The sequence below is a fragment of the Liolophura sinensis genome, chromosome 9, assembly GCF_032854445.1.
Source record: "Liolophura sinensis isolate JHLJ2023 chromosome 9, CUHK_Ljap_v2, whole genome shotgun sequence".
NCBI classification, from domain to species: Eukaryota; Metazoa; Mollusca; class Polyplacophora; order Chitonida; family Chitonidae; genus Liolophura; species Liolophura sinensis.
Window position 1 is genome coordinate 24,051,577 of NC_088303.1, and position 27,906 is coordinate 24,079,482.

The window sequence follows — 27,906 nt, forward strand, 5'->3', positions numbered from 1 at the left end:
GGTAGAATAAAAACGCCATAGATAACAAGGTGAAATATTATGTCAATAAATATCACTAAAATACAACATCAGAAGCTGAGATTTGTACGAAGTCCAAGAAACAACTTAGTATACAGTATGTATATCCATCACACAGAGCCTAAACAACCAAAAGTACCTACATTTCACACTGGACTGACAGGTTGATCATCCAGTGAGATGTACAAATTGACCAAGGTCATCCAGGATGGGTGGAATGTTGATGAATATACAATGGAATAACAGGCTGATGATCCACTGACACTGGATTATGATGTCTGACGGAGTGGAGCTTCCAGGAAGACAGATTTTAATGTGGCTTTCTGCCATTCACTCACAATGCAAATGAGGGAGACGAATTTCTTCTCCTTAGTTGTAAAATCTAAAAGCCTGAATGTTCCCAATAAACATCAAGTCAATATTCCCAAGTCAATATATGTGCAAACATCATGTAAGTATAAATTTCTCCATACAAAAATAAGGGTTATATCAAACAGCTACAGAGTACATGTACATATTTTATATACAAACAATACATCACAAAATAAACGCTTCAACTTATAAAACCAATACTATACATTTAGATTAAAATTATTGCACCAAAAACATTGACACAAAAACAACCTTACTTTTACAGTCAGGACATGGATTTTCGAAGAACACCTGGCAAATGAACTGGAAATTCTAAATCAAAACAAACCTTTGGCAGTTATGACACAAATGGAAACCACCTCACCCACCAAAAAACAAGATCTTATCTTAACAAAATACAAGGTTACATTTGTTGTGTTGCCAGTCTTGGCACTCTTGTGTATCTCATTCCAAGACTAGACATCAGGGAGAACCATAGAACTTCCCTGGAATTTGTAAACTTCCAGTGGGTAAAATTCATGACTTTGTTATGCTCTTATTTACTGCATCCATCCATTCTCTTTAAGTCTTGCTTTAAGGTAACAAAAGATATATTGGCAAACAAAAAAGTTTATCATAATGTCAAAGAACAATAGGTCCATTCATCAAAAAACAGTATTGAAATGCCCTGTTCAGATTTTCTAATCACCTTAGTAACCTCGTGCTTTAAAATTAAATATCTTGGTTTCAGATTTAGTTGAAAGAAAAGCACTGCCAGTATACATACAACCATTTTCTTAGCACTCTCCATTATGATTTACAGCATTGTTGACTTTGTTTGATAGGTTCTGTATGCACTATGAAATATGACATTTAAAAAGCAAGAAACAGGATGTGACTCGTCCTGAACACCTCTTTTCATGTTAGCACCGTCTTGACTGAGAATTCCATCACAGTTATGTTAAAATGCGTAGTATGTGATAAAATTTAGCAGGTCACCATAGCAGACAGGTGAAGTATGAAGTCCATATCAGTATTTAGACCATGCCAGTACAAAGCTCACAAGCATGAAGTCCATGTCAGCATTTAGACCCTGCCAGCATAAAGCTCACGTCAGTATGAAGTTGGCATGAAAACAACTGTCTGTATGATGTACACGCCAGTATGAAGTTTGCATGAATATGAAGTCCACACCAGTATGAAGTCTGTATTCGTCAGTGAGATCAATACATGCACTACCGAGATGTTAGCACGGGGCAGATTCCAATGAATTATGAACCTTTAGGAGTTCTGTGAGCCTTGAGTTTTCTGAAGGGCTAAACGCGACATCCTCTCAAATTCCTGAAAAAGACACAAACCCAGTTATTTGTATTCAAATGAATGATACAATCAAGAGCTTCAGAAATCCCCTTAAAGAAAACAGATTTCAGAAAAAAAAAGTTGAAAAGATGTGACTATTAAGAGACTGGTTTACAAATCACACTGGAATTTTTTAATGTTTGAAAAAGTACAGAAAGTTTAAACAGGGGGATATTCAGATTAAAACTCATACAAGGTGAAAAATTAATTACCTCTATGTCTGCTAAAACGCGCGGACTAATCTCTCGCCTTGGGGACACTTTAGGAGAAGGGGGCTGTGCTTGAGCTGCTTCTGCACGGAGACAATTTCCTGGTGCTATTTCATTGGCTGGTTCAGGCTGAGGTGATTCCTTCCCATTTCGCTTTCTCCTAAACCAACCTTTACCTTTGTTCACCTTAGCTAATGAAATACTGTCCAAGGAGGAGTCATTAGGCGGGATCCTGCTACCATGGTTACTGTCACTCACTGGAACTGACGGTCTTTGATTGACAGCACTATCCTCTCCTCTGGGACTTTCCTGTGGTACTGAAAGAGCAAGTCCTGTTAACTTAAGACTCTGAGTTCTCTTGCGAGATTCTTTCTGGATTTTGCCAGAGAAGAGTCCATGGCGACGCTGATTCTCTGGGCTGCCACGGTTGTTGTTGGCGAGGTCCAGCCATGTGGGACGCAAGGTCTGGCGGTCTTTCTCTCTGTATGTCAAATCTTGATCGATCACCTGCAGCCGGCTGGTCAATTCCTTTACCTGCTCCTCCATAAACGGGCTGTTGTTGTTGCTGTTTGCCTCTGTTGGGGGCTTCTGCCTTCCAACAAATCGAAAGAGAGGTTTCTTCCTTGAAGTGTTCACTGTTCGTAGCTCCATTTGTCTCTGAAGTGTATCAACCTGTAAGAATATGTTACAGTTAGTAATGGCCACATTTGATTGGTGTTTTACATTGTACTCAAGAATATTTCACTTATACGACGCCGGCCTGCCTTATGGTGGGAGGAAACCGCGCAGAGCCTGGGAAAAACCCACACCCATCCGCAGGTTGATGACAGACCTTACTAATTACGGCCGGAGAGGTAGCCAGCATGAGCTCACAGTGACCGCATTGGTGAGAGGCTCCTGGGTTATTACGCTGCGCCAGTGCGCTAACAAACTGAGCCACGGGGCCCATATGGCCACAAGTAGAAAAACTCAAACAGCTAAAGACTTCAGGTTATACCAATGCATAAAATAATGTACATGCAATGAACTGAATGTACAGGTACATCTATCTTGATGTGTCAGCTACATTGTATCATAAATGTAGAATTTGTATAATTTTATGTACAAAACTTGTCTTTATCAAGATCTATAGATTTGGATTAAAAGTCCACTGGTTCATAATTTTGGACAAGCTGGTCTGGGTAAACTGTACAAAGTATCAAATAAACAGATCAGAACAGAACACACCTTCAACTGGGTGGACAAGCGCCGCTGTCGCAGAGAAGTGATCTCCTGAACCAGTTGCTCTTCCTGCACCTTCTTATCCAAATTTTTGGGCACAGACTGGCTTACGTGCATTAAGGAAGCTCGCTGTCATGTAGAAAACAAAATTACATTTATCATTTATGTTTCGTTATTCATTTTTTCTACTTGAAGGTTTTCGTATAGAACAGGTGGAAAAAGTTATGACTCAACATTCTGTGCACCAGAAGACATCTTTTATTTCAAGACAAGTCACACCATAACAACAAGAGTACACATATTATTACTTTTCAATACGCGAATGCTTTTTTACTTGAATTACTTTACAAGCAGCTTGCTAATTTATATATCATATTATTTATTTATTTTATTATCAAATTTCTCTCCTCATACCGAAGACGCTAAATCCACACATATACATCATCAATAATTTGGAACTGTCTGAATACAGTAAAATTATTTCACCATTTTCCTAAATCATCTATCAGGAAGACAACTGCTGGCTCACCTTTCTCCTGGTTTCAGACTGTTTTTGCTCCAAGTCATGCTTCAGTTTCAGGACTTGCTGGAGCAGATGTTGACGAGCATCAGACACCACTGAGGTTTCCTCTGCAGTGCGTACTAACTGAGACGAGGTGTCAGTGTCATGTGTGGTGTCACATGCTAAGTCTTCAGTAATGTCCACGTTGTCTTCAGGCACACTGGAATCATCTGCAAAGATAAAACAAGAGTGACACACATCAGTCAACCTGTGATTAAGGGGAGACAACTTTAGTTCACATCTATCAAAATATCTTCACAGTGCAAATCACTATCCAAGCCAACAGATGGAATGTAAGCTGTCCTCACATAAAGACTTCATTACTGAGTCTGACAGATGAATTTTTAAATTTCCAGAACATGTTTCACATGTCCATATCAGCCATAGGTATGTACAATAATTTAGTCATTAGTCATGCAGAGGTACACATAAAAAAAAATTTGATCTATTGAAAGGATAATTTCCAAAAATGCTAAAATTTCTTTGACCTTTGGGTCTCCATGAGTACATTTAACAGCTCTTACCTGACAAGACTGTGGTTCGCATCTGGTCACGGGTGGGTGGGGTACCTCCAGGCAGGTGGCTTCTCTCAGGCGTGGATATCCCCTCCCCAATGTTCATGGACCACTCAGCCATTGCAGATTCACTGTCAGCAGCCAGAAATATGGGGAAGTATCGCTACGGAAACAGTGAAGCACAATACTTCAATATGTTAATAACTGGTGCATAAGTGTGCCCAAGTGATGTAAACTGTGCTAGATGTGAGATTTGGACAAGATGTATTTATTTTATTTATTTCATTGATGTTTTATGACGTACTCAGAACGTCGACCAGCATTATGTTGGGAGGAAACCGGACAGAGCCCATGGGGAATCCACGACCATCTGCAGGTTGCTGGTAGACCTGTGGACAAGATGTAAGGTGTATTCATGCATTAAAGCGATGTAAGCGGTGTGCAAGTGCTAGGTGTGCAAGTGTTATTCTGCCAGCCAAAGCTGGACCAAAATCAGAAAGGTTTGTCGTCTAACTAGTCTAATCACCTTTTACAAAAACCTTAATGAGTTCAGAGAAATAGTTACCTTGTGATGTAACTCCAAGACAAAGCTCTTGGCCTGGAATCTCTCGTGATGACAGGTAACAGAGAAATTATCCAGGTTAATGGCATCAACAGTGACAAAATCCGCAGGTGTGAGGTAACAGTAGAGCCAGCCAGACTTCAGACAGTACCAGTATCTGAAATACACATCAATACACACTGTCAGTCAACCATGATGGATAGACATATACAGATACACTGAAGATCATATATAATATTAGATGTTTCAAAAGTCAACATCCTACAATTCTCAACACTGGTGTAGACTTCAAATTCAATGTTAAACCTAAAGGGAACTAACCTAAACATTTATATGTGCCTATTTCAATTGTACGCTTTTTTTTTCTTCTTTTTTATTTCCTGGTCTAAAATCGAAGAAGGCTCTTAAGCTGTTTCTGATTTTAGTAGATGATTTTTAAATATTTATTTTTACCCTATACTGAAAAACTGGACATTGAAAAATAAATAAAAATCTGTGCCTCCATATACATGTGTTCATGACGTCGATTCTATAAAATCTGTCAGTGTGTTCAGAACTGCAGTGTAACCTTCTCAATACAGCTCGGTCAACTTACTTGACCCATGCTCCATCCTGATGCCTCCTCTCCAGATAGCCGCAATGGTCAGGCGTCCCTAACTGCTGGACAGGCAGGTGTTTGACTGTGACAGGCTTGTGACGTCTTGGCACCTGCTGGGAAGAGTCACCTGTCTCCTCACCTCGCTCTACACTCTCTTCTTTACACGACTTCTTCTGGAAACAGAGATACCAAACTGTATTTAGCACATACATATACACATATATACATGAGTGCAATAGTACTGACTATACAGCCTGGGTTTCCCTTTAAAGTAAATCGAGGTATCACAGAATATCAATACATGCATTATTTACCTCTACTACAATAGAGCTGGCTTTGTCTGAAAATGTCTGAGTCAGTTGTTACAGATTTAGATGTTTATATACACCTACATGGAATGCCACAGTGATTACAATGCAAGGTACAAGTGTGTATAGTACATACATGCACGTATACCATGCACTGTCATTAATGTATGTATAATATATGACATATGCATTCATAAACACCAGCCTATATGCTATATGCACAGAAGCATAAATATACACATAATTATGCACCCTGCAGTGACATGTCCCAAGCCTCACAGTGATAGCATGGGAATTAACACCTAAATCATAATGTTTACTAATCTAGGTAAAAATGTAAAATGTTCCTATCTTGTAAAAGTATCTGTCTATATATGTAAATACATGTGTGTATCTACATAAGTTGTTCATGTATCAGAAACTGCTCTTTCTATGTGTGAAAAACATGTCAAGTGTGTATATGTACATGTGCTAAAGTATATGCACTTTTTACATTTGCAGACAGTGTACCATATACTCCTGAGTACAAATTCATACATTATAAGTTAATGTATTCACCTAAATAGATTTATGGCCCTATTCGCTTAAGCTCTGCTATCACAGCTAACAACAATCTTATTCATTTCACAGTAATCATTACAGGACATAGTAACCATGCATTCTTCACACACACTTCCAGCACATTTGTAAACTTTTCAATGACTAGATCATGGAGGTAAACGGTTTGCGGCAGGTCTTTGATCTGCTCTAGACGGCAGGATAACATGCCTGAAATGGCCTGGGCTATTCATACCTACGTCAGTTAAAGAGGACTAGATGACGACAAACTGTCAACACCGATAATAGTACTAGTCATTTGGAAGCAACCATGCATGATGTGACATGCTTGATTGATCCTCAAACATTCTGGCACGTGTCCATGAGGTTTGACCCCGTGCACATTTACATGGGGAAAGTTTTTAATTAACGTAAGACCCCACGTCACTTCAAGGCCTTTACGCGAAAGTTCAAATATCTGTATTCAAATATATGTATGAACTAAAGTGCACAGATCATAAAAGGACATTCATCAGTAAAAATGAAAATTATTTCTCAATTCAGTTAAAATCGACTCACAAATCATAACTATAAATACACATAAGTGCATGTTTAGTGAAGCTGAAAGCATTTGACTCAAATCCATGGTACAATCTGGTGACTAAGCATATAAAATATCAGCAAAGAAACACAGATTGACAGAAGTGTTTGAAACGGATACTGAACAGTGTCAGGAGCTACAGATACATGTCTGTGTGGTAGATGTGACATACACATAGCTCAACTTACATGTACATACATGTACATATATACATGTACACATGTGGGCATGTGTGTGACCATCGTATGTTAACAGGACATGTATGACCCCCATAAAACCAGTCATACATGTGCACTGTTCAGAACGAACTAATTTATGCTGTGGAAAACCAGATCCAGCTTAACCATGTTCACAGATTCTTAATAGAATTGCACCCAGGTGAAGCCTCCTGTTTTTACGTTCTTGATCATTTATGCACCTTATTCAAGTTGATCTTTTAACAGTACCAGACACTATACATGTATATATGAACTTTGGCTACTTTTGTAATCCTAAATGTGCGAAAGTGTTGCCTCAAAACGTACAATTTTCCCACTCACATGTACACAGAAATCTCAATCAAAAATATGCAGCATATACATGGATGTAAAAGGCAGACTCCACTAGACCCAACAACCACAACAACTGCCAGAATTCATGTATCACTTGAATAGGAAATAATCATAGTACGCTTCCTGTATTCAATTTCCAGTAAAACGTAGTATATGTACATTGGTTAACTTCTGTGGTTGTTTATATATATAAATATCTAGTGGAACTCGTCCTTTACAATACCTGTAGTAATGCCACAGGTGAGGTTTACCTTGCTAGAGAAGATGGGTATGCACCTGCCCTGCTGTCTGCTCTGTTTACGCATGTTCTCAGTTTTCAGTACCTTATATGCACTGCGACCGGCAAAACTGGTTTCCCAGTCAATAAGTCAATCTCACATCAATATCGGCTTTGTGAATACAACAACAGAACCTCAGCTACTTTCTTGACTGCTGACATCTTACACAGAATTCACACAAGGCGGTATCTGGTAGGTCCATGAACACAAAGGCTGTTAAACTTGTTGATACACTGTACTAATCCCTAGAGAACACTGTCACACAGTGTCATACTGCCACAGTATCACACTGCCACAGTGTCATACTGTCAGCAATACTGCACTCATACCAGTGCTCCTATAGCTATCTAGAAGCACGTGCACAAAACATTTAATCATGCATGGTCACGTTTAACGATACTGATTAAGGTAGAATGGACAAGTGCCTGAAACTTTACACATCATCAGTCACAAAAATATCCTGCTTTAGAAATCCAAATTTACACAACGCCCTGCTTGCAACTTAAAAGTTGTGCCATACAGGTAAATTGGTAACGAATGACAAATTATTAACTGTACAGACGCGCTCATAACAGCAGCACATGCAACAGATGGCTGGATGTTAAACCCACCAGCTGTCACTGTATAAATATACTGGATTCACCAAGGCCAACACATCACACCAACACACAGGCATACATGTACCGGTAAGCCCGTCAAGATGAGGGCTAACTACTGTACAATACTGACTATGGTTAATAGACTGGTTTGTACAATACCGTGCTCTATGTGGACTCTATTTAATAGATCTACCCTATTATAGCACGGACATTTAAACACTAAAGAAAAATCGCTACATACAATGGATCAGCTTTGTTTGGTGCCAGGCACATATGACTGATTCACAGCAGTGGCATCAGTTTGACAATGTTTTACAGCCCACTTGTTTAGTGCATGGTACCGAGGTTTTACAGTGACATTGTGAATCTGAATGCTGAACATTTATACTTTGTCTATCAAGTTTTTTCAACTCTAAAGCTCTCAGCACAACTCTCAGCTACGTGTAGCAGTGGGATATCTTCTCAGGTCACAGATATCCAGTTTATCAAGTACTTTGTATTAAAACCTTTATACAAAAGCTTCACAATGACTTTCAGTCAACATAGGAACAGGTAATAAATTATATGTACCAGTAATACATATATATATATATATATATATATATATATATATATATATATATATATATTAAGATATCTTTTATACCTGCTTACACAGTGAACACAGAAAAACTGGAGATAGCATTCCACACTTGCTGGCATCAAAAGAAAAGATACATCTACATATACAGGTTATATGTACATATAAAAGTCCTTTGACTTACAATCATAAAATGTATAGTATAAACAAGTTCAATTTACACTAGTATGTACACGTAACAGAAAACACATGTACAAGTACATGCATTATGGACCTGTTAATCTTACCAGGCCATGTATCTGTGCCAATTCTTCAAATGCGTATAAATTATCAATCAAGCCCAATCTAGCATTAGTGCTTTACACATGAATTTACTGAACTGATTTAGTGACTTACGTCTGACTTGAATTGACTTTTGAAACATTTACACTAAGTGGCCTCACTGTGGGTCTGCACACTAACATTTCCCTTTCCACTCTTTACATGCTACAGCCACTGCTAATGTGAGTTGCTGTGTGGCAGTGTGCAGGTACATTTGGCTGAGGCAATCTTTAAGCAGATCAGTAAAAAATAGCTCATTAGACGTCACCTGAGAGCTGTCATGGCTGTATTCTAAAGTTTTTTTTGAGCTTTTGACACAAGACTTCTTTTAATTTCATATTTTTTTCATTGGTCAAAATACAAAAAAAAAATTGCCTACTGATCTACCCTATGTTTACTGATAAAGTTGGGTTATCCCCAATAAAAAATCTTTTAATGACAGCCTACAATAAACAAAGTATGACTAACGACATGATAGAAGACAGGTAAAAAGTCCTACTCTGAAACTCTCTAACTTTTACATATGAACAATGATAAATAAAGAGCATGCTGTAAATGTCTCAGTGGAGTGGATTTAATTCTTACAAAACACACAAAAGTTGAATACCGATTCTTGTACTCACCACTTCTCTGGATTCTTCACTTTTCACGGGAGAGACTACATCATCTTTTTCTACTGAAAAACTATCCGAAATCGGAATGTCGATCAAAACCTCTTCACTATGCCATTTTTTCCTCCTGTCTGAGAAAGTTTTCTTGATCTTTTGGGCATGTTTCCTGATTGCTGTGAGACGAAACTCATTATCGCTCTGCCAAACCCTTGTGACAGAATTGTCATGCCGAGGCCCATAATCCATGCTGGCATTGCTTGAGGATTCCAGGGTAGAGCTGTACACTGTGCTGCAGGAGCTAGACGTATCCCAGGCTGTGATTAGTTCATTGTCACACATCTGTGACATATGATGAGACACTGTCACTCTGCCCTGTTCTGTTGAGACAATCTCCAAACCATCAGACAAACAAGTTGAAGAGAGTTTTTCATGATCAACTGAAGAGCTCAAGGTGGGAAATTCACAAGGTTCAAGGTCATTTGCTGGTGATCCCAAAGCGTATCTGGCATTTGTTTTTGCAAAGAGTCCAGGAGTGACCCACGACTCAGCATCAAAACTATCTTGGGTGGAATCTGGATTGTCAACACTGACTTGACTGGCTTCCATCTGCAAGACCTGAATCCAACGAGCCAGGTCTAAGCTATGGGCTGCACACAGGTAAATGCTTTTACAGTTCGGTTGAGAAAGCTTGAACACATACGGCTTTGTGATCTTGTTTTTCTTCTGTCTGCCATTGAGTAGGTATGTAATAGTGTAGTTGGACAATATGGCCATGAATTCCGGATTCTCGCTGTTATTTTTTGTCTTGAAGGCATACAGGCATCCTCTACTCACAACAAAAAACAGCTTCTGCCATTTCAGTAAGACCTTGTGTTGCATGAAGCCCGACATCTTCACCTCCACCAGGGAGCCAAGGGTGATACCTGAGAGGGAAGACTTTCCTTTCTTGCCAAACATTCTCTCCTTGAAGCCAGATGCCCTTCGCACCAAGCCCGATGTTACTGGAGTAATTTTACTCAGATCCAGGGACTGTGATAATGGTCTCCTGCAAGAGCTGCTCTTCTTGCCTCCTAGCTTCCTTCCATCTTCAATAACTGGTGGTGAGAGCTCAGTACTGGACAGGAGATTCCCATTATCTGTTGCTGGTGCATTTGACAAAGGATTTGAGTTGGATTTCCGCAGAACTATTCGGTCAATGTTCTCCATGCTTGTAAAGTGTCTTCTGTCTAGGGAAAAAGCTTTGGGAGATGAGAATGACAGACTGTGTGAAGGTCTTGCCTTCAATGGTGATGACTGACCATTCTCAGGGCAATCTCTGCGCAAAAACTTCTTGAAATCAGAACTGTCAAGCATACTAATGCCACTTTCTTTAGATGTTGTACTCGATTCGCTCTGCAGAGAAAGATCTGAACACGAATTCTGAAGGTCCAAATGGAAATGTTTGTTTTTGCTAAACAACACAGGCGAATCCAAAGAATCCGGCGAACCAAGGCTTATTTCCATGTCCATGCCTATCTCACTTGTTATCAAAGGATTAAAACTGAAGTTTTCCTCTGATCCAAAGCAGTTTCCATTCCCTTGTTTCATGTCCAATCCTTCCCGACAAAGAGGAGAATCTTGATCAAAGTTTGACGCCATTTTTAAAGCATTCACCCATTTCATGTGGTCCTCCGAATTCTTGGCAAAGAATGTATGTTCCTGTCCAGCAATGTTTGAGTCAATTGTAATCCTCCAAGTGTTGGTCTGGCTCTTGCCAAGCACACTTGTATGATTAGGATTCAAAGAGTTGTCTGAGCCGTATATATCTGCCCCTGGTAACAAAATGGACAGTATCGGCTTGTTGGATTCCTTATTCTCAAAAATGCACATGATGATATCTGCAATAACACACCAACGCTCCAGTCCAGACTCTTGGTGATACAGCCAGCCCAAGTTATCAGCCAACACCAAGTCTGATTTCTCAATATCCTTCAACAGATCAGACATATTTTCAATGATGGCCAGTTCAGAGAGGCTCTGTAAGGGGCTGTTGGAGCTGTACCCCACCTTGAACCCCTGGGAATTCATAGTTTGTGAAGAGTCCTCAACCTGAATGCCTCTGTACTGAGAAGAAATATCACTACCCACAATTTCCATGTAACATTTCATTGAGTCTCTTTCCAAGTCGCAAGTAGAATCCTGAAAATAGAAGAAATAACAGGTGAATTTAAGTTGATACGTTATTTCAATTGAAACATCTTTTCTTATTGAAACATACAACATGCCAATCCTTTCTGTCACAAACAAAAAGTCTTGTGATGCTGTCCGGTAAAGAATCTAGGGTTATATCGTTATGGTGAAAATGGCACATGTGTATGCAGCGGTACCATTGGATAAGACACCAGCATATCAGGTAAACAGACTAGCATAAACATGTCCCCTGATTTAAAACTGTGTACCTGTCCATATAAAATCTGGTAAATGTATACTAAAAGCAACAGAGGTTCTGAGTGGATGTGCCAATGGCCAGAGGGCAGTGTTAAACTATTCAATGAAGCTTAATACACTAAGTCGGGCAAATATTGGTCAACTAGCTGGCAGGATAACAACTATGGCTATGTCCAGCCTAATCTGGCTTAGAAGTGCAAACAAAATCAGTTTAATGCTAACAAACCTATCCTTTAACACACATGGTAGCACCTGATCTGTGCATAACTATACATGTATGTTGCAGGAGTTTTAGACAGTCACAGGTGAACTTATTTCTTTGTGGCATTTCATTTGAATTAAAATATTTTTATTTGTTATTTTTAATGAATTAGAATTTTTATTACATGTTTCATTCATGAGACTGCTTCAAGTTCCATAATAGTGTAATGATGAAATTAGGCTGTATACAACAGTTGAAATCTGAGGTTTAAACAGCGACTTCCTGGTGACAATGACAAATCCCTACAGGTATGTATACCTTATTTTCCCAGGGGATGGGGGGGAACAGGAGGTCGTGGGTCACTGGTTTTGTCTAGTGACAAAAATATTGACACAGCCATACCTCGATTAGGGCTAACAATGTTCTGCATAACATGCCTTCAGGAAATCATAGTGGTATGGTCATGAGCCCTCAAGATCTGACAGCCAATGGGGACTAGCTAGTACATGTACACGACCTTCTGGTTTAATTAGGTGGTGGAAAATTCACTCTTAAATCTGTTTAACAGGGATAAAAAATATAAGGCTTTTTAAATCAGGACAAATACCACCAGGGTACATGTACATAAATACGCAGCAGTTGACGATAAACGACTCACTTTGCTGCATTAGTAATTGACACCTACAATGGAATAAATCAGCATCTCATTTACATATATTATTGCCCTGTGTTTACAATGATTTCGGATCATATGATCCTGCCTGTGACAGCTTCACAGTGTAGCGGAGTAACATCACTCTGAAGCCCTAAACACTACTCAACTCAAATTCCTCAGCCTTTGAGCAACTTTTAGTGCGATTTATGCATGTTTTTAATTTGATTTTCGCAACAGAACTACATTGGTTGTACTGGCCATTTTCAGGCCTTCACAAAAACATTAATTTTATCAGAATTTTGCCCTCACAATTTGCTTGAATATACATCTGGCAAACATGCAAAGGGTTTGAAGTAAAAGAAAGCTAATATATGAAGTAAGGTTCATCCTACAGACAAATGAAAACTATGCATAAAAATACTTTCATTTATTCTTTAAAAGAGTATTGAAAGGCATTCAAATATTTGAATACTATGGTGGGCTTTATGAGCCATACTGACGGTATCTAAGAACTCTGACATCACATCACCTTTGTTTCCTGATGTTCACCAGAAGAAAGGGATTTTTGGAGTGAGTGATTGAGTGCTTTGGGTTCAACGTCGTACTCAACAATTTTTCAGTCATATGACTACGAAGGAATCCTTAGAGTGCATGTGATATGCCTCCTTGTTGCAGGACGGATTTCCACCGCTCTTTTATCTAGTGCTGCTTCACTGCGACGCCTTATCGGCGGGAAGTAAGCCACCCCTCCTGAGCCATTATATGGATACATATCAACCAGTTGTTGCACTGTCCCCTTCATCCTGAACGCCAAGCGAGGAAAGTACAACTTCCTCTTTTAAAGGAATTTTTGGGAACACTTTTTCAATAATCTTTTACTCATGGGTAAAAAATGGTTATTCCAAAATTCAGTGCTGTGATTAGAGTTGGGAAAACTTCCTGTGATGTCAGAGTTCCTAAACTCTGCTAGTATGATCCATAAATCTCACCATAGAATTCAAATGTTTGAACGCACCTTCAACTCTTTTCACAAAAATTTTAAAAAGTCAATGAAAGTATATTTATGCATAGTTTTACGTGGTCTATACAGTGATAACTACTTCAAAGATTAAACGTCTTTTCCTTTAAGAATTACAGTACTACTGAGGTAGTACTATCTTGCTAAATTTAGTCACTTCAGCTATTATATGAAGCAGCAGAAGAACAAAATAATTATTTGAAGCAAGTAAGAAGAGTTTGAAGATCCAAACATGTTCTTACATTATGAACTTGCATATCAGAGATTAAGAGCACTTGTTATCACACTCAAGATGAATGCAACAGTAAATTTAAATATTACCAAGTTTATATCATTGGTTACTCTGGATACATATATATTTTCCTTTCATATGAAGTCATATACACATGGATGGTGTCGATGGCACAGGCTCACAAGTGATCCCTTCACAGGCAATTCAGTCATATCCATCACACACCGTTTCACTGGGTTAGCGGGTTTTGCTAGTCTTCAAAATGTCACATAAAGGTCAAATGAACTATTGCAAGTTTATTAAGTCTTGTAGTCTCCGGGACTTTCAAATGGGGTACATGTAGCTGTTTATTAAAATAGCAGCCCTATTATCAGATGCACACAGCACAGGTTACTGCCTGACCATGAAAGAGGTTCAAGCTCTCAATATCAGTTCTTTCAACAACTGACCTTTAGCCTATAGGTCATTCCAGATTTACTGGTATTGCCCTTACATGGTCTGCTTAATGAGATGGAACCAAAGGTAATAAACTACTTGTACTGAAAAGACTGAGCAACTGACCAATACCGAAATTCTATTTATACAGATGTGATTGCTAAAATGCTGATTTCACCCCATGCTCTAGTTATTCTGTCATCTGCACTTGCCAGTCTGTAGGAAGTGCACTGGTCTTTGTATCTACCTATCACATCAACATGCCTTTTCCAACAAAATTTCACTTTGATTGCATATTGCTCATAAATACCATCCACATGAGTGCAAAGACATAAACAGAATATTAAAAGCTATTTGTATTTGATCTACACATCCCTATATTGGTTGCAAGAAATAAACCTTATCAATAATAACATGAAGAAAATTATTATTAATTTAAATAACAATATTCTTTTTAAAGTTAATCAACTCTAAAATAATTAAATATTAGAGGTTTTTAATGGAACTTAAAAAAACAATAAAAAATCCACCCATAACATATCGTATTACTCTGGTTAAATACATTATTATTTTGCCTTATCATTATTTACATAAATATATTTTGTTATCTATAAAAATATACATCAAAATGTATGTGTATTTGAACACAGAAGGAAAGTGTTGAACCATTTCTGATACCTGACTAAAATCCTGACAATATGTAACTGTCTTTTCCCAACACTTACCCAGAATCTTCTACCTGTTGGTCTGAATGCTGGTTATGCATATCATTTAGTAAGAACAGTCCGTACATGTACTCTGGTAAAGTTACCCATCTGTATCAATCATGCACTAACTTGTTTCTAAAATCAAATTCTTTGGGGGGCCTCCGTGGCTCAGTCGGTTAAAGCGCTAGCGCAGCGTAATGACCCAGGAGTCTCTCACCAATGCGGTCGCTGTGAGTTCAAGTCCAGCTCATGCTGGCTTCCTCTCCGGCCGTACGTGAGAAGGTCTGTCAGCAACCTGCGGATGGTCGTGGGTTTCCTCCGGGCTCTGCCCGGTTTCCACCCACCATAATGCTGGCCGCCGTCGTATAAGTGAAATATTCTTGAGTACGGCGTAAAACACCAATCAAAAAAAAAAAAAAAAAAAAATCAAATTCTTTGAATCCATAAATCCACTGAAAGTCCATAATTACAGTGGTAAATTGTTGACCAATTTCCATTCATGAAGTGTTTACACATATAGCTTTCTATTTTACATGAAGCAGTCACAAGTTACTCATGTGAATCAATGAAATAATAACTTTCAAAATCAACTTCTTGGAGCGCCTAGTCCATTTCACAGCTGAATTTGTTGAGCACTTTTCATTCACGAAGTGTTACAACATAAAACTGGCTTACCATTGGCATACTGACATACAGAGGAACTATCACAGGTAGCATGCCCCTGTGAACACTCTGACCAGATGGAACACAAATGACAGGTGGATCAACAACACCTGAAGCTGGACCTTAGCTGGTCTGAGTCAGAGATAGCCTGCGGGTGTGATTGACCATACTGTCCAGTGGTCATCTAGATCACTCCCTATCTCAGTGACATCACAGTAATATCCTGTTCAGGTCAGTACACACCACCCACCTCAACCATATCCTGGAACAAACTATTTTGTTTATTTGACCACCTCAAGGGTAACCAAATTTATATTACCCTAATTCCTTAACCTGTTTTGAAAACAACTTTTTATCTTCCTGCATGTGTGCTTTGGGTGTAGAAAAACTTCAGGTTGTTTAACTACATGTATACAGTCTGGGAAGTTTTGAAATTTTATGTGTCTTATAGAATCAACCTGTTTCCAATTTCCTGTTGCCTTTAGTAACTAAAATTTCCTCTACAAGTAAAAATATTTGTGGCAGTTAATGGATCAAGTACTTGTTTGTTCACTGATGCACTGGATACACTAGGGAGTGCAAAATCTCATTTTTGAACAGTTTGATTTCATTTAGTGTCTTAACCCATCTTACCAAAGAAAAAAAAAATCCTCAAAATCTGTAAAAGCAAAAGAGAACAACTGTAGGCTTGTGAACATTTGCTCTCTATGTTTGCTGTAGCATTCACCCAAGTAAGCTTTTGGGCACAATATCTTACACGGTACTCTAAACATTTAGGATATATGTATTAAAGATAACAGAGTTATAAACAACTGGCTGGGTTCATGCGTTCCCACCCTTTGACCTCTGCCATCTACTTACAATGTGCAGGCAGATGGTTAAGTGGATTACAAGACCTCAAAATAAACAGCTTAATCTATCTGCATAGATAAACATAAACTCTAAACACACATTCTTCCTGGGGTCATCCATAGGCTTACCAAGAAGTCAGTGATATAAACATGCTAAGTATGTCTCCTGGATCAAATAAAATCATAAATCAAAAACTGCTCATTCACAAGATCTGTCGAGTTAAATTGTCAGTGAAGTAGGTATTAAAACCAAATGCACAGCATTTTAGACCCAAAAAACTTAGAAATAAATACTTCCAAATTAAATAAAACATAATGATGGAGTAACAGGTAAAAACATGGAGACACCTAGCTGGCACCATATACTGCCATTTTTCTGATCTGTTACAAGTAACTTAAGAATGTTAGCTTTCAGGCATTCAATCAACAGGATTTCTGCAACATCCACCTTTTGTCAACAGAGATGCTCGAGGAAATGATGACAAGTTCCATGTCCAATGAAGTGCTATGATGAACTTGTCCTTGTGTTCTTTCTGTAACATCATTACATGTGCACATTTGTCTTCTGAACTAAATATATATGTAACTATACATAATCACATATCAGCAGTAAAACCTGAGCTTGTCCTTAAAAACAAACCACGGCCAAAAATGTAAACTTACACCCTCTTACAATACAAACATGTAGGTCTATAGTGTACCACATGCACATATATACCTTGTGCTGGAGAGCTGTACATGCTCAAATTTCTGTCTCCCATCCTGTAAATCCAGCAAAGTTCTGGATGTACATGCTGTCTTAAGCTGTCAGTCTTCAACTGTAAGGATTAGTCTGACTCTAGCACAATAAATGGGAGAATCTCATGGTCATGTGTGTACATCGATATGGCCAAAGAGTCCGAACACATATAGAGTACAGGTCAATTGAAATTCATGCAAACAATATCAAGTCATCTTGGCAGACTTCAATTACATATTTACATATTTCAATAGGGACCATTTCATGCCTCAGTTGACCCATATATGAAACTGGAGAGTGATTTTCAATCTGACTGCGACACTGAGGTCAAAACTGCTGATAGGAATCACTCACTTGAGTAACTCTAGTGTAAATAGGTCAACTTTCTGACGCTGTGCCATTCAAACGTGGAATAACATAAGACAGACGGATCAAAGGATCAAGAGACTTACTGCAATATATTCAATGATCATTCACCCTGACAGAAAAGTTCAATCTGGTACTGAATATTTCAACACCAATGATTCCCTGTTCCCTTTAAATATAAAGACATTAAAGAGTGCAAAAATTAAAAAAGTGCAGTTCGTTAATGCATTGCTCAAAAATGCACGATTCATTTTACATAACATTTGTGTACATAGCGCACACAAAGTAAGAACACAAAGAACTCACAAAAATTTTCCCTGGGCTCATTTCTGGGAACTGAATGTAGTTAATATTATTATAATAGTTTTTCATCGGTATTTCAGGACTGAGTTTCTTTCAGTTAAAAATGTTATATACATTCGACAATGTTTCACTCTTTTGGCACAGCTGTATTTACTACTTATTTTTATGGTTAGGCTAAACTGCTGAAGTCGAACGTATAGATTCGATTTCTTGATGACTACTGTACGCTAAATGCCTCGCTGACTTTTCAATGGAAAGTTTTTTTCCTATTTCTCATCCCCCAACAACCTCACCCCCACTGGCGATGCCTATGAATCATTGGCTGCATGAGTGAATATGAATCTTCTTCGTTTTTACACTGTAATGAATTACTTTAAAACGTTGTACAAACTTATGATTAATGTAAGCCATTAAAACTGACATAAGGTTTGAATAACTTGGATAAGAACCAGACAAATTGTCCTCACCGGCTGGCTTCCATTGCCTCGAATCTGAGACATGTTCAACAACACCAACATGATTGAAACTTATACAGTCTTTCTAATTTCAAAATTAAAACGTTCACTAGACGAACGGATTTTACATTCAGTCATTGTCAATGACGACGAACTGGAAAAGATGAGGGTGAAAGACACTTTCTGTCGTAAAACATTTCTTTCTTCAAGAGCCAACTTTTCTTCGTGCCTCCAAAAACTTTATCTTAAGTCGCACGAGGGGCGATAACTCTCAAGCAAGTTACGTCAAGGGCGATAATTAACACCAATATTACTAATTTAGATGCACAAACTAACATACCGGTACATAAAGAGCTATGGTTCACACAATATCCAACGTCAGCGTGAATCTGCCAAAAGCAGTAGTAAGTCTTATAGATAAAAATCTGTAAAACTAGAAATGCCATTTGTTTGGATGGTCCATATAAGAAAACAGCGTGCACCAAAAGTTCGCTGGATGTTTAAATAAATATGTGACTTGCCTACAAAATTTGCTTGAAAGAAATGATTTCTCTGCTGTCTTTTTGATCTTTAGACTAAAAAGAGTTTAAAGATAATATTAAAGAGAATAAATTGTTTCGTGTCACGAGTGGTATCCACATATATTTTGCACATCTACCCTAAACAAAAAGCTGAAAAACAGACATAATTAAATGTGACACATATACATGTATAAATCGTGAAAGTGTTGCTGTGATTAAAACCAGCTATATACTTACGAACAACACAGAGCGTCTGCTATTAAACTGAACCATCTTGGTGGAAGATGCTAAGTAATTCAGTCACAACCTTATTATGGTGCACACTGCATCGGGTCTGCAGTAATCATACGGCGCTCTGTAACAGGGCTAGAGTCCTGGGAACGATCCACACATTGCTGATCTGAACGACTTGTCAAATGCACGTCTGATTTATGACGTCTCCGATTATTACATACCAATATATATATATATATATATATACGACAGCTTGCTGAATCTAGTTCATTAGCCACTCAGTGCCATTATTTATTCAGCTTGTCCTTTGTTTCCACTAGGCTAAGACAGAAGGCTCCGCTCCAGGAGGCGCTTCAATCAGCGCCCATTGGGAGCCAACAACTTGAGCGACAGCCCCCCGGACAATGCCTCTGGGGCTGTGACAGCAGGGCACCGGTGGGGCTTCACCGTGGGGTGGTGACGTGTGAAGCCCGTAGGCAGGGTCGTGACAGGGGAGACTAACAGATTCCAAGACAAACGTTGACACTGATGAGCCGTGACTGCTGTACTCGGTAAAACAATACAGCTCACTGTTGGTCTTATGCTTGTCACTCTGTTGCAATCATTAAACAGGGAAGATAAACTTAAGCCGTTCCTTATGGTGCGACTGTTAACTACCGGTACCCTCTGTATCTACAATTAATGAAATGTTGGTTCCGTGGCTTAAACTTAATTTGTTTGGCCGGGAAGGGCTATATGATCCCACAGTCACCCTTATTCGTAAGACAGCCTGTTGTCCTTCACGTTTTGTGCGAACTACTTACGTAGATTATCTGCATATATCTGTTGCCGTATTGCACATCACAATGTCCTTCTTCCACGACACATTCCCTAGATCCGCAAAGATGGTATCAGTCTATGTACACGTAATCTGACTGATGTGCTGAGCAAAAGTATCTCCATCTCCATGTCAGTCTGGTTTATACCACTGTTGAATTCTCGTGTCTAAATTATACATGTATATCAGTATATATACTTTCATAATGGGGTAAGCCTTGACTATCAAAGCATATACTGTTAACTGGAAGTAAGTTTGACAAGTTAGGATAACTCTAAAAAATCGATTTACGAACACAAGGTATATACTCTTTTCAAATATTAGGCCTACATGTATGTGTTAATCGAGTGTTATGTTTGATTTCTGTATGAAGGAGGAATTACACAAGTTGTGGGTATAAACAGCGCTTTTGACCTAACACACGTTATCGGGACACCCCACCACAGGTGTTAACTTATATCCCACTGGAAAATTAACAGCACAGCAAACTGTGAAATTCGCAACTATTAGACTCAAGCTGAGATAGATACTGCTTTGCAAATCTTAGCTTATAAAAGCATGCTATTGTAGGATAATCATTTGTGGGCTAAATATCATGTGCAAACGTAAGACTGCTTCGTTAACGTATTGTGAAGTTATAAACACCTCTTATAAATTCGTCATATTGACTTCATACGTTTGATGAACAACTGCATTACATTATGTCCTGTATGGACAAATCGGACGCTAGGCAATGTATAGCTCTATAGTTGTTGAAGGCACGTGTTGCAGAGAATTTGTTGTTAACTTGCTTTTGGAAAAGGATTTTGCATCGGGGCCAATTACTGGGGTAATATATTGTCTTTATAATGCCTTTACTCCAGTCTAAAGGCATTCGTGATTACGTTTTCAGATATAAAGATTAAAATGCATATTCTACAAATGACCTGTGTATCGATTTGCCACTGGATTTAAATGTGTCTATCTTTCACAGATTACTACTTTCAGAGTGATCTCACATGGTTCCGTTTAACCCAGTGATGTTGATTGTTAGTCCTTAAAATTGTATAAGTATCGGTATGTTAAAACATTGTCAATAACCGTTAATTAACATAATTACTCAACACTTTCGCGATATTAGATTTAGCCTTCAGTCACAGATTAGTAAATGACACACGACGGAGATGAGCTTGCGGGTAAACCATAAGACAGATACAGAGACAAGTGTACATGTGTATGTAGAGATGCGTCAATGGAAAATCAACAGGATAGACAAGTAGACAGACATGTGCACGTATAGATGTGTCTTCGGAAATCGACCGGACAAACGTGTGAACGTATAGATGCGTCCGCAGAAAATCGACCACGCAGGCACACAGACAGACATGTATACGCAGAGATGTGTCTGCGAAAAAAACGACCAGACAGATGAGTGTGGGTAGAGATGCTTGTGAGGAAAATTGACCAGACAGGCACATAGACGGACAAGTGTACGTAGAGATACGTCTGCGGGAAATTGGCCAAACAGACGAGCGTGGGCAGAGATGCGTCTGAGAAAAAGTGACCAGACAGACACCCGATGTCTTGTTCTTTCATAGTGCAATGCATGGATTAAGAACACAAATGAACTGTACTAGATCTGTGTCCAATGTAAACTTAAACTAAAGTTGCTGTGAAGATGAAATGAAGATGAAGAGATATATAACAAACAATTAGGGGAAACCACCATGTAAGGTAATTAGCACTAGTTTACACATGATTTGAAACTATGAACCTTTATTTTTTTAATACTGTAAGCGCATGGTTTGTTTTAAAAAAACCGCTTGAAGCAGAAAGCTGTGCTCCGATCTTAGAATCTTTCACTATCTAAAAGAATTGGAGACCATAAGTAGAGAGCCGTCTTTGAACAACTTAGTTTAAAACCATTAAGCCTAATCTTGAAGAAGATGCGATAATTAGGTGGTGTGTGCACCACTGATAGGATTAACACGGGGCTTAGGCTCGGTACAGAGATCTTCAATGTTGCTTTACAGCCTATAGTCCCGTGGGCGGAAGCTTTACATTGTCATACACTTATCTTACATGACTGCGCCCATCCAAAATGCCCCCGTGGGTAGTGTTGTCCCGCCCGTGGCCAGAACAACGCGATTATCAAGACGCATTGCCCGCCCTCGGGGTAACGGCACAGGCAACACGAGAAAATGAACACCCATGTACCAAAACACGCACACACTTTGTGTACCGGACAAATATATCCCTGGTATCTACCACCAAAAATGTCCATGCTAAATGTTTTTTTACAGCAGAAGAGATGAGAAGATTCTACTAAAATCGAAAAATTAGTCGTGAATATAAAAAAAAACATGTGTACATACATATTAACACGTAATCGAAAACTGATTTCGCGACAGGCAGACCCATATATAGGTGTTTCGACAGACACCATACCGTATAAAAGGCTGTTAATCAGATATACAGACAGACGTAGAGACAGACATACAGACGACAGACAGACAGGCACTTGTATACTTCAAGTTCATCCACTATTCTTCCTTTCTACACTCATGCTTGGCTGGACAAATGTTATAATATACCAACAAGGATTTGCCTTGTCGTGGCTAATCCGTACCAGTTGGTAGAGCGTCCGCTTCGGGACCGGTAGATCCAGGATCAATCCTGGGTCGAGTCACACATAAGACTTTAGAGAGGAAGTTGTAACTTCCTCGCTTGGCGTTCAGCATGAAGGGGATAGTGCAACTATTGGTTGACCCGTATCAGTATAATGGCTCAGGCGGGGCGGCTACCTTGCCTTCGGTACGTCGTCTCAATGAAGCAGCACTAGATAAAAGAGCGGTGGAAATCCGTCCTGCAACAAGGAGGCACATTACATACACCCTAAGGATTCCTTCGTCGTCATATGATTGAAAAATTGTTGAGTACTACGTTAAACCCCAAGCACTCACTCACGAATCCGTACCTTACAAATAGATCTAAAACTATCCTGTCACCACAGAACGATTTTATTTGATGGTAAGGAAGCCAAGATATGATAAAGTGTACCTGTTAAACGTTGTCTATATCGCCACACTGGGATTCATTTATCACTTGGATTATTCTTAAGAATTTGTCAAAAATACTTCTGAAAACAATTTTACAAGACAAAATAAGCTACACATAATCTACCGAGTGGAAGGTTTGGAACAAACGTCCCACACGATAAATGGACAAAACAGCGAACATGCTTGGATTGTCCAAGCCGTTGTGGTACCGCGCGCACACGACCAGAACAATGCTTATAATTAATACAACACCAGGGAATATAACTAATAGCTCAGTTAATGACACTGCTGTAAAAACATTCGATATGATTAATGAAGTCGATTTAATCCGATTTGTTAGATTAACCCATGGCAGGACTTCCGCAAGTCCCTGATGTTGTTTCATTAGATTTTAACGCCAAATGGACAAAGAAGAGTTTCACAGGGTTTAACTAAGACTTTATCCACCCGTAATGCCCAAACAAACACTTGACAACAAGACTTCCCTGCTATACCTTAGTTACAGCATGTCTAGTAAAGAGTTACAGATATCGTCTTTCTAGTATGTAATCGTCTTCCCAGGCGGGTATTCCCCCTCCTGCATGTAGAAAAATATCTACCTGAGGCCATTGCACTACATGATCTTTTCACCTGTTTTTCCTGGAATTTCAATTTTTGATAATTGATTTACATTTCGTGTATGTGAATAGTTCTAGAGTAAGGCGTTAAACAACAATCAAGTAAATAAATTAATAAATCAATAAATATATTAGCGAAGTAAAGAACGGTGGCGTCCAAACCATGGCAAAGGTAAAGAAAGCCTTAAAGAGGTCGGACTTGACCAGATATACATGGAGCTCGATCAGTTCATGTTCGACACAACCGACGGGGTTAAATGAATTTATCAATTCTTTTATTCGAAAAACTTATAACGGTTCAATATCTGTTAAAGTATTTTGTTTAACAATGTCATCGGACAGACCAAGACCAAGGGTGCATTCACTAACACAACAGATTTAGTGCTTTTTTGTTTAAGCATGTCTTCGGACAGACCAAGACCAAGGGTACATTCATTAACAGATTTAGTGCTTTGTCAACATCGCCATTCACTGAACCTCGCCATTCACTGAAGTTCACCATAACCTATTACTGATAAATGGTACAGAAGCTTGGTCCCTCACCACAGCAGGCCCTATATGGTCCGATCTATGTATACTAGTTCAGGGACAGTGCTTTATCCAGTGCTTAGTTAGCAAGGTATCAATTCATCATGAATATATCAAGGTTTATGCCATTACAACATTCGCTGTCAGAATGAAAGCGCTCTTCTGCGTAACTTCTGTATAAATTCACAGAGGTCGCGGGTTCGAATCAGACTGGCTCTTTACAGACGTCTAAAGTGAACGTGAAGTCTGCCACTATATATACATGGAGAATTCCATAAAGTTTTGAAAGCCGAGATGAAGTTCAGCATTGGGGATATGGCACAGACGAACAATTTACTCCTAGTAACCATTTTGTAGAAGCCCTCATGAACTTGGCGAATCGCTAGTGCTGAAAGAGTCGCGTGATATAACTGGCTGTCACGTCAAAAAAGCCCTCGATTGTCAGTGTTGTTTCTTATAGTGGATAGACAGATATTGATGCAATAAATTGGATTTTGCGATTAGTTAATTGTTAACCTGATGCATTTTGAACCACACATTTTTGAGCAGGAAACTGACAACGACTGCCCGTGTCACAATGCGTAAATGTTGGACAGGATACTGCAGTAACTTGTTAGGGTGAACTATAAGAAAACCGCCTCGGGAGACTCATTGTTTGAAGAAAAATATTGTTACTTTGCATTATTTTTCCTTAGCAGTCAGATTTATTTCGAAAATATCTTCTCAAAATCTGAAAGACATCGCCCTGACAGAGCGAGAAACATCGGCCTTTTGAACACAGATTAGACCTGATACTCTTTGGTTGGGTATCACGGACTTTTGTTTCTATTTCTTCATTGTCACATGCTAAGCTTTTTGACGTCATTCTAGGTAGCTATAACATAGCAAAATGGCGTCACCAAATGAGTGGCAAGGTAAGCGATTGTTTGCTATTCATTTCTGGAATACTACCTTATTAATTAATACAACTTTAATTCCTCACTTTATGCTCACTTTAACGGTCTTATGTGACTGGGGCGGGTGTTTTGTCTCGTGTTTTCGGCATGATATTTCAGTGGCGACAGCACTTTTGCGTCATGGCTCTCCCTGCAGCAAGAAGACACAGTAAATGTATGTATACCTGGTATATGCACACTCATCTAATGACTTGTGATCGTTATATGACTGAATAACTGTTAAGTACGACGTAAGTACGCAAGCATACATAGGTCTACATACATGTATACGTCAGTCTGCATGTATATAGTGAGCAGTTCAGAACGAAATCATCTAGGTACCAACATACATTAACCTTCAACGAAGTAGACCTATACATATTAAAGATTACCAAAATACCTTCTTTCGAGATTATTGCTTATTAGTAAAATCATCTGCATTAAGGTGCTACCACATAGCCTTGTTACATAATGACAGGTGAAATTGTGTTACATGTATATACTAGTTTCCTCTCAAATTTAAAGAATCTACAATATTATTTTACGAAAGAGCGTACAATTTCATTCAACACCTGTTGATTAAACAAACTTACTAATGAATCTGAGAGTAAGATCAATGTCACCGTGATTGGTTGTGATTTGCTCCTCACAACCTTTACCAGTGCTGTGTGGCTTAATTGTGTTTACTATACGGTAAGCTGACTTTATAGATGAGCTCAGGTAAACCATCTATGACACAAAACATAGATCATAGCTATTTGAGGTTTACTATGGGTCAAACAATTTGGGACACATTGAAAGTGTATATACATAATGATCACTGTGTACAATAGCTTATAGGTAAAAAGACAAATCTTTTAATTAAGCCTTTTTATATTAAATTGCCAGAGCTATTCGGTAGAGGTTGAAGAACAGCAGTATTACAAAATCGAAACATAACCTGCAAGAATTAAGGATGAATAAACGGATGTATTTACGAACTGAATATCGACCCACTGAAACCATGGAACAATGTCACACAGAAAGACAAAACGGAGACGCTAGTGGGATACTGTTTGGTCTAAACTATACGTTCAGGGCAATACAGTTTCTTTTAATTAACTTCGTTTTGTGACATTTTACCCTGCGCGGTCTGTTTTTTTTTCTTTTAGAAGTTATTGTTTTCTAAATGTTAGCATTTTTTGAGAAACGCTAAAATTAAAGTTCTAGGTTTTTATTCAGGCTCACCTCAAATCTATCCCGTCGACAGCCTGGGGCGGATTTAGTCGAACCATTCCTGTGACGAAATTCCAACCGCATCCGATGGAAGCTGTTCCTTACGGCATCAGGCACTAGACGTTCGGGTTTTGCAAGAATTCCCGGTTGACCAGAAGGAGTCACGTGGTTATCAGTGTAATGTTCAGTCAGTTGCTTGGAATCTGTTCTGCTTTTCAAATCTAAGTATCTACTTGTATCTTCTTCAATATTTGGTCCACCTGTGGTCAAGAAACTTTGGAGAATTGCGGTTCTTTTCAGTTCTAAAGTATCGTCTTGGGTCTTGGGTACATCGTTGAGAACGATTTGAAGATGATCTCTGTTTCGTATCATCCACGTCGTTACGTTAGCTAAGGATTTTGCCGAAAGCCAAAGTTCTTCGTCCAGCGAATCTACTTCCTCGCTGTTGTCTTGATCTGTATCGGAATCTTGAAGAGTTTCCTGCAATTGGAGCCTGCCTGTATCATCTGTCCGTTGTTCACTACCAGAGTTACCGTCCCTGTCCAAGCTGTCAGACGCCTCTTGGAGTCTATCTCGTAGCAAGGCTTCTCTGACATAGGCCGGTTCGTCTAGGTAGCCTGATTTCCTCTCACTGGCAGTTTCAGAGTTGACAACCGGGACGGACTCGTCATACAGATCTACCGAGTCACCTTCCCGGCCCCCGCGGCCACCTCGTTTCATTGACGGATTGCAAGATTGGCTCAATGATCTACGACAAAGGCGGCCATATTTACTATTTGGCTTGTAATTGTTGTTGGCGGATGGCCCTTTGCGATTCTTCAGAAAACCACTGTCTGGAACGAGATCTTTTCGCTGAGAACGGCTCGTATTCTCCGTGTACCGGATAACAATATTGTTGTCTGGTGGTCCATTATTACCTGAAATTTTATCCTTTGATACACCAGTCTTTTGGCTCTGCCGAAATTCCCTTGATGACCAGATCGCAGAGGAGTGGTCGGTGTCTTTCAAGAGCTCTTCCCACAGCGAGTCCTCAAATGCCGACCTTGATGAGCTAAGGGACACCTGTTGGGGGTCCGCTGACCAATCCCTGTCATTTACCGTCCACTTGGCCATTTTGTCGCTTGAATTAACGAATCCTCAATACTACCTCTGATTGTGCCATGAAAC

The 27,906-nt window shown here is 39.1% G+C and overlaps 1 protein-coding gene across 1 annotated transcript; it reads right to left on the reverse strand.

Moving 5' to 3' along the window:
* Positions 1-27,852, reverse strand: LOC135475724 (uncharacterized). Its single transcript, XM_064755658.1, has 9 exons — positions 26,752-27,852; positions 9,794-11,959; positions 5,393-5,568; positions 4,801-4,954; positions 4,245-4,398; positions 3,688-3,890; positions 3,165-3,287; positions 1,941-2,609; positions 1-1,710 (listed from the first exon to the last, which is right to left on the reverse strand). Exons 1-9 carry the CDS (start codon positions 27,850-27,852, stop codon positions 1,651-1,653), a joined length of 4,806 nt encoding a protein of 1,601 aa, XP_064611728.1. The 3' UTR covers positions 1-1,650.
* Between the last annotated feature and the right edge of the window lie 54 nt (positions 27,853-27,906).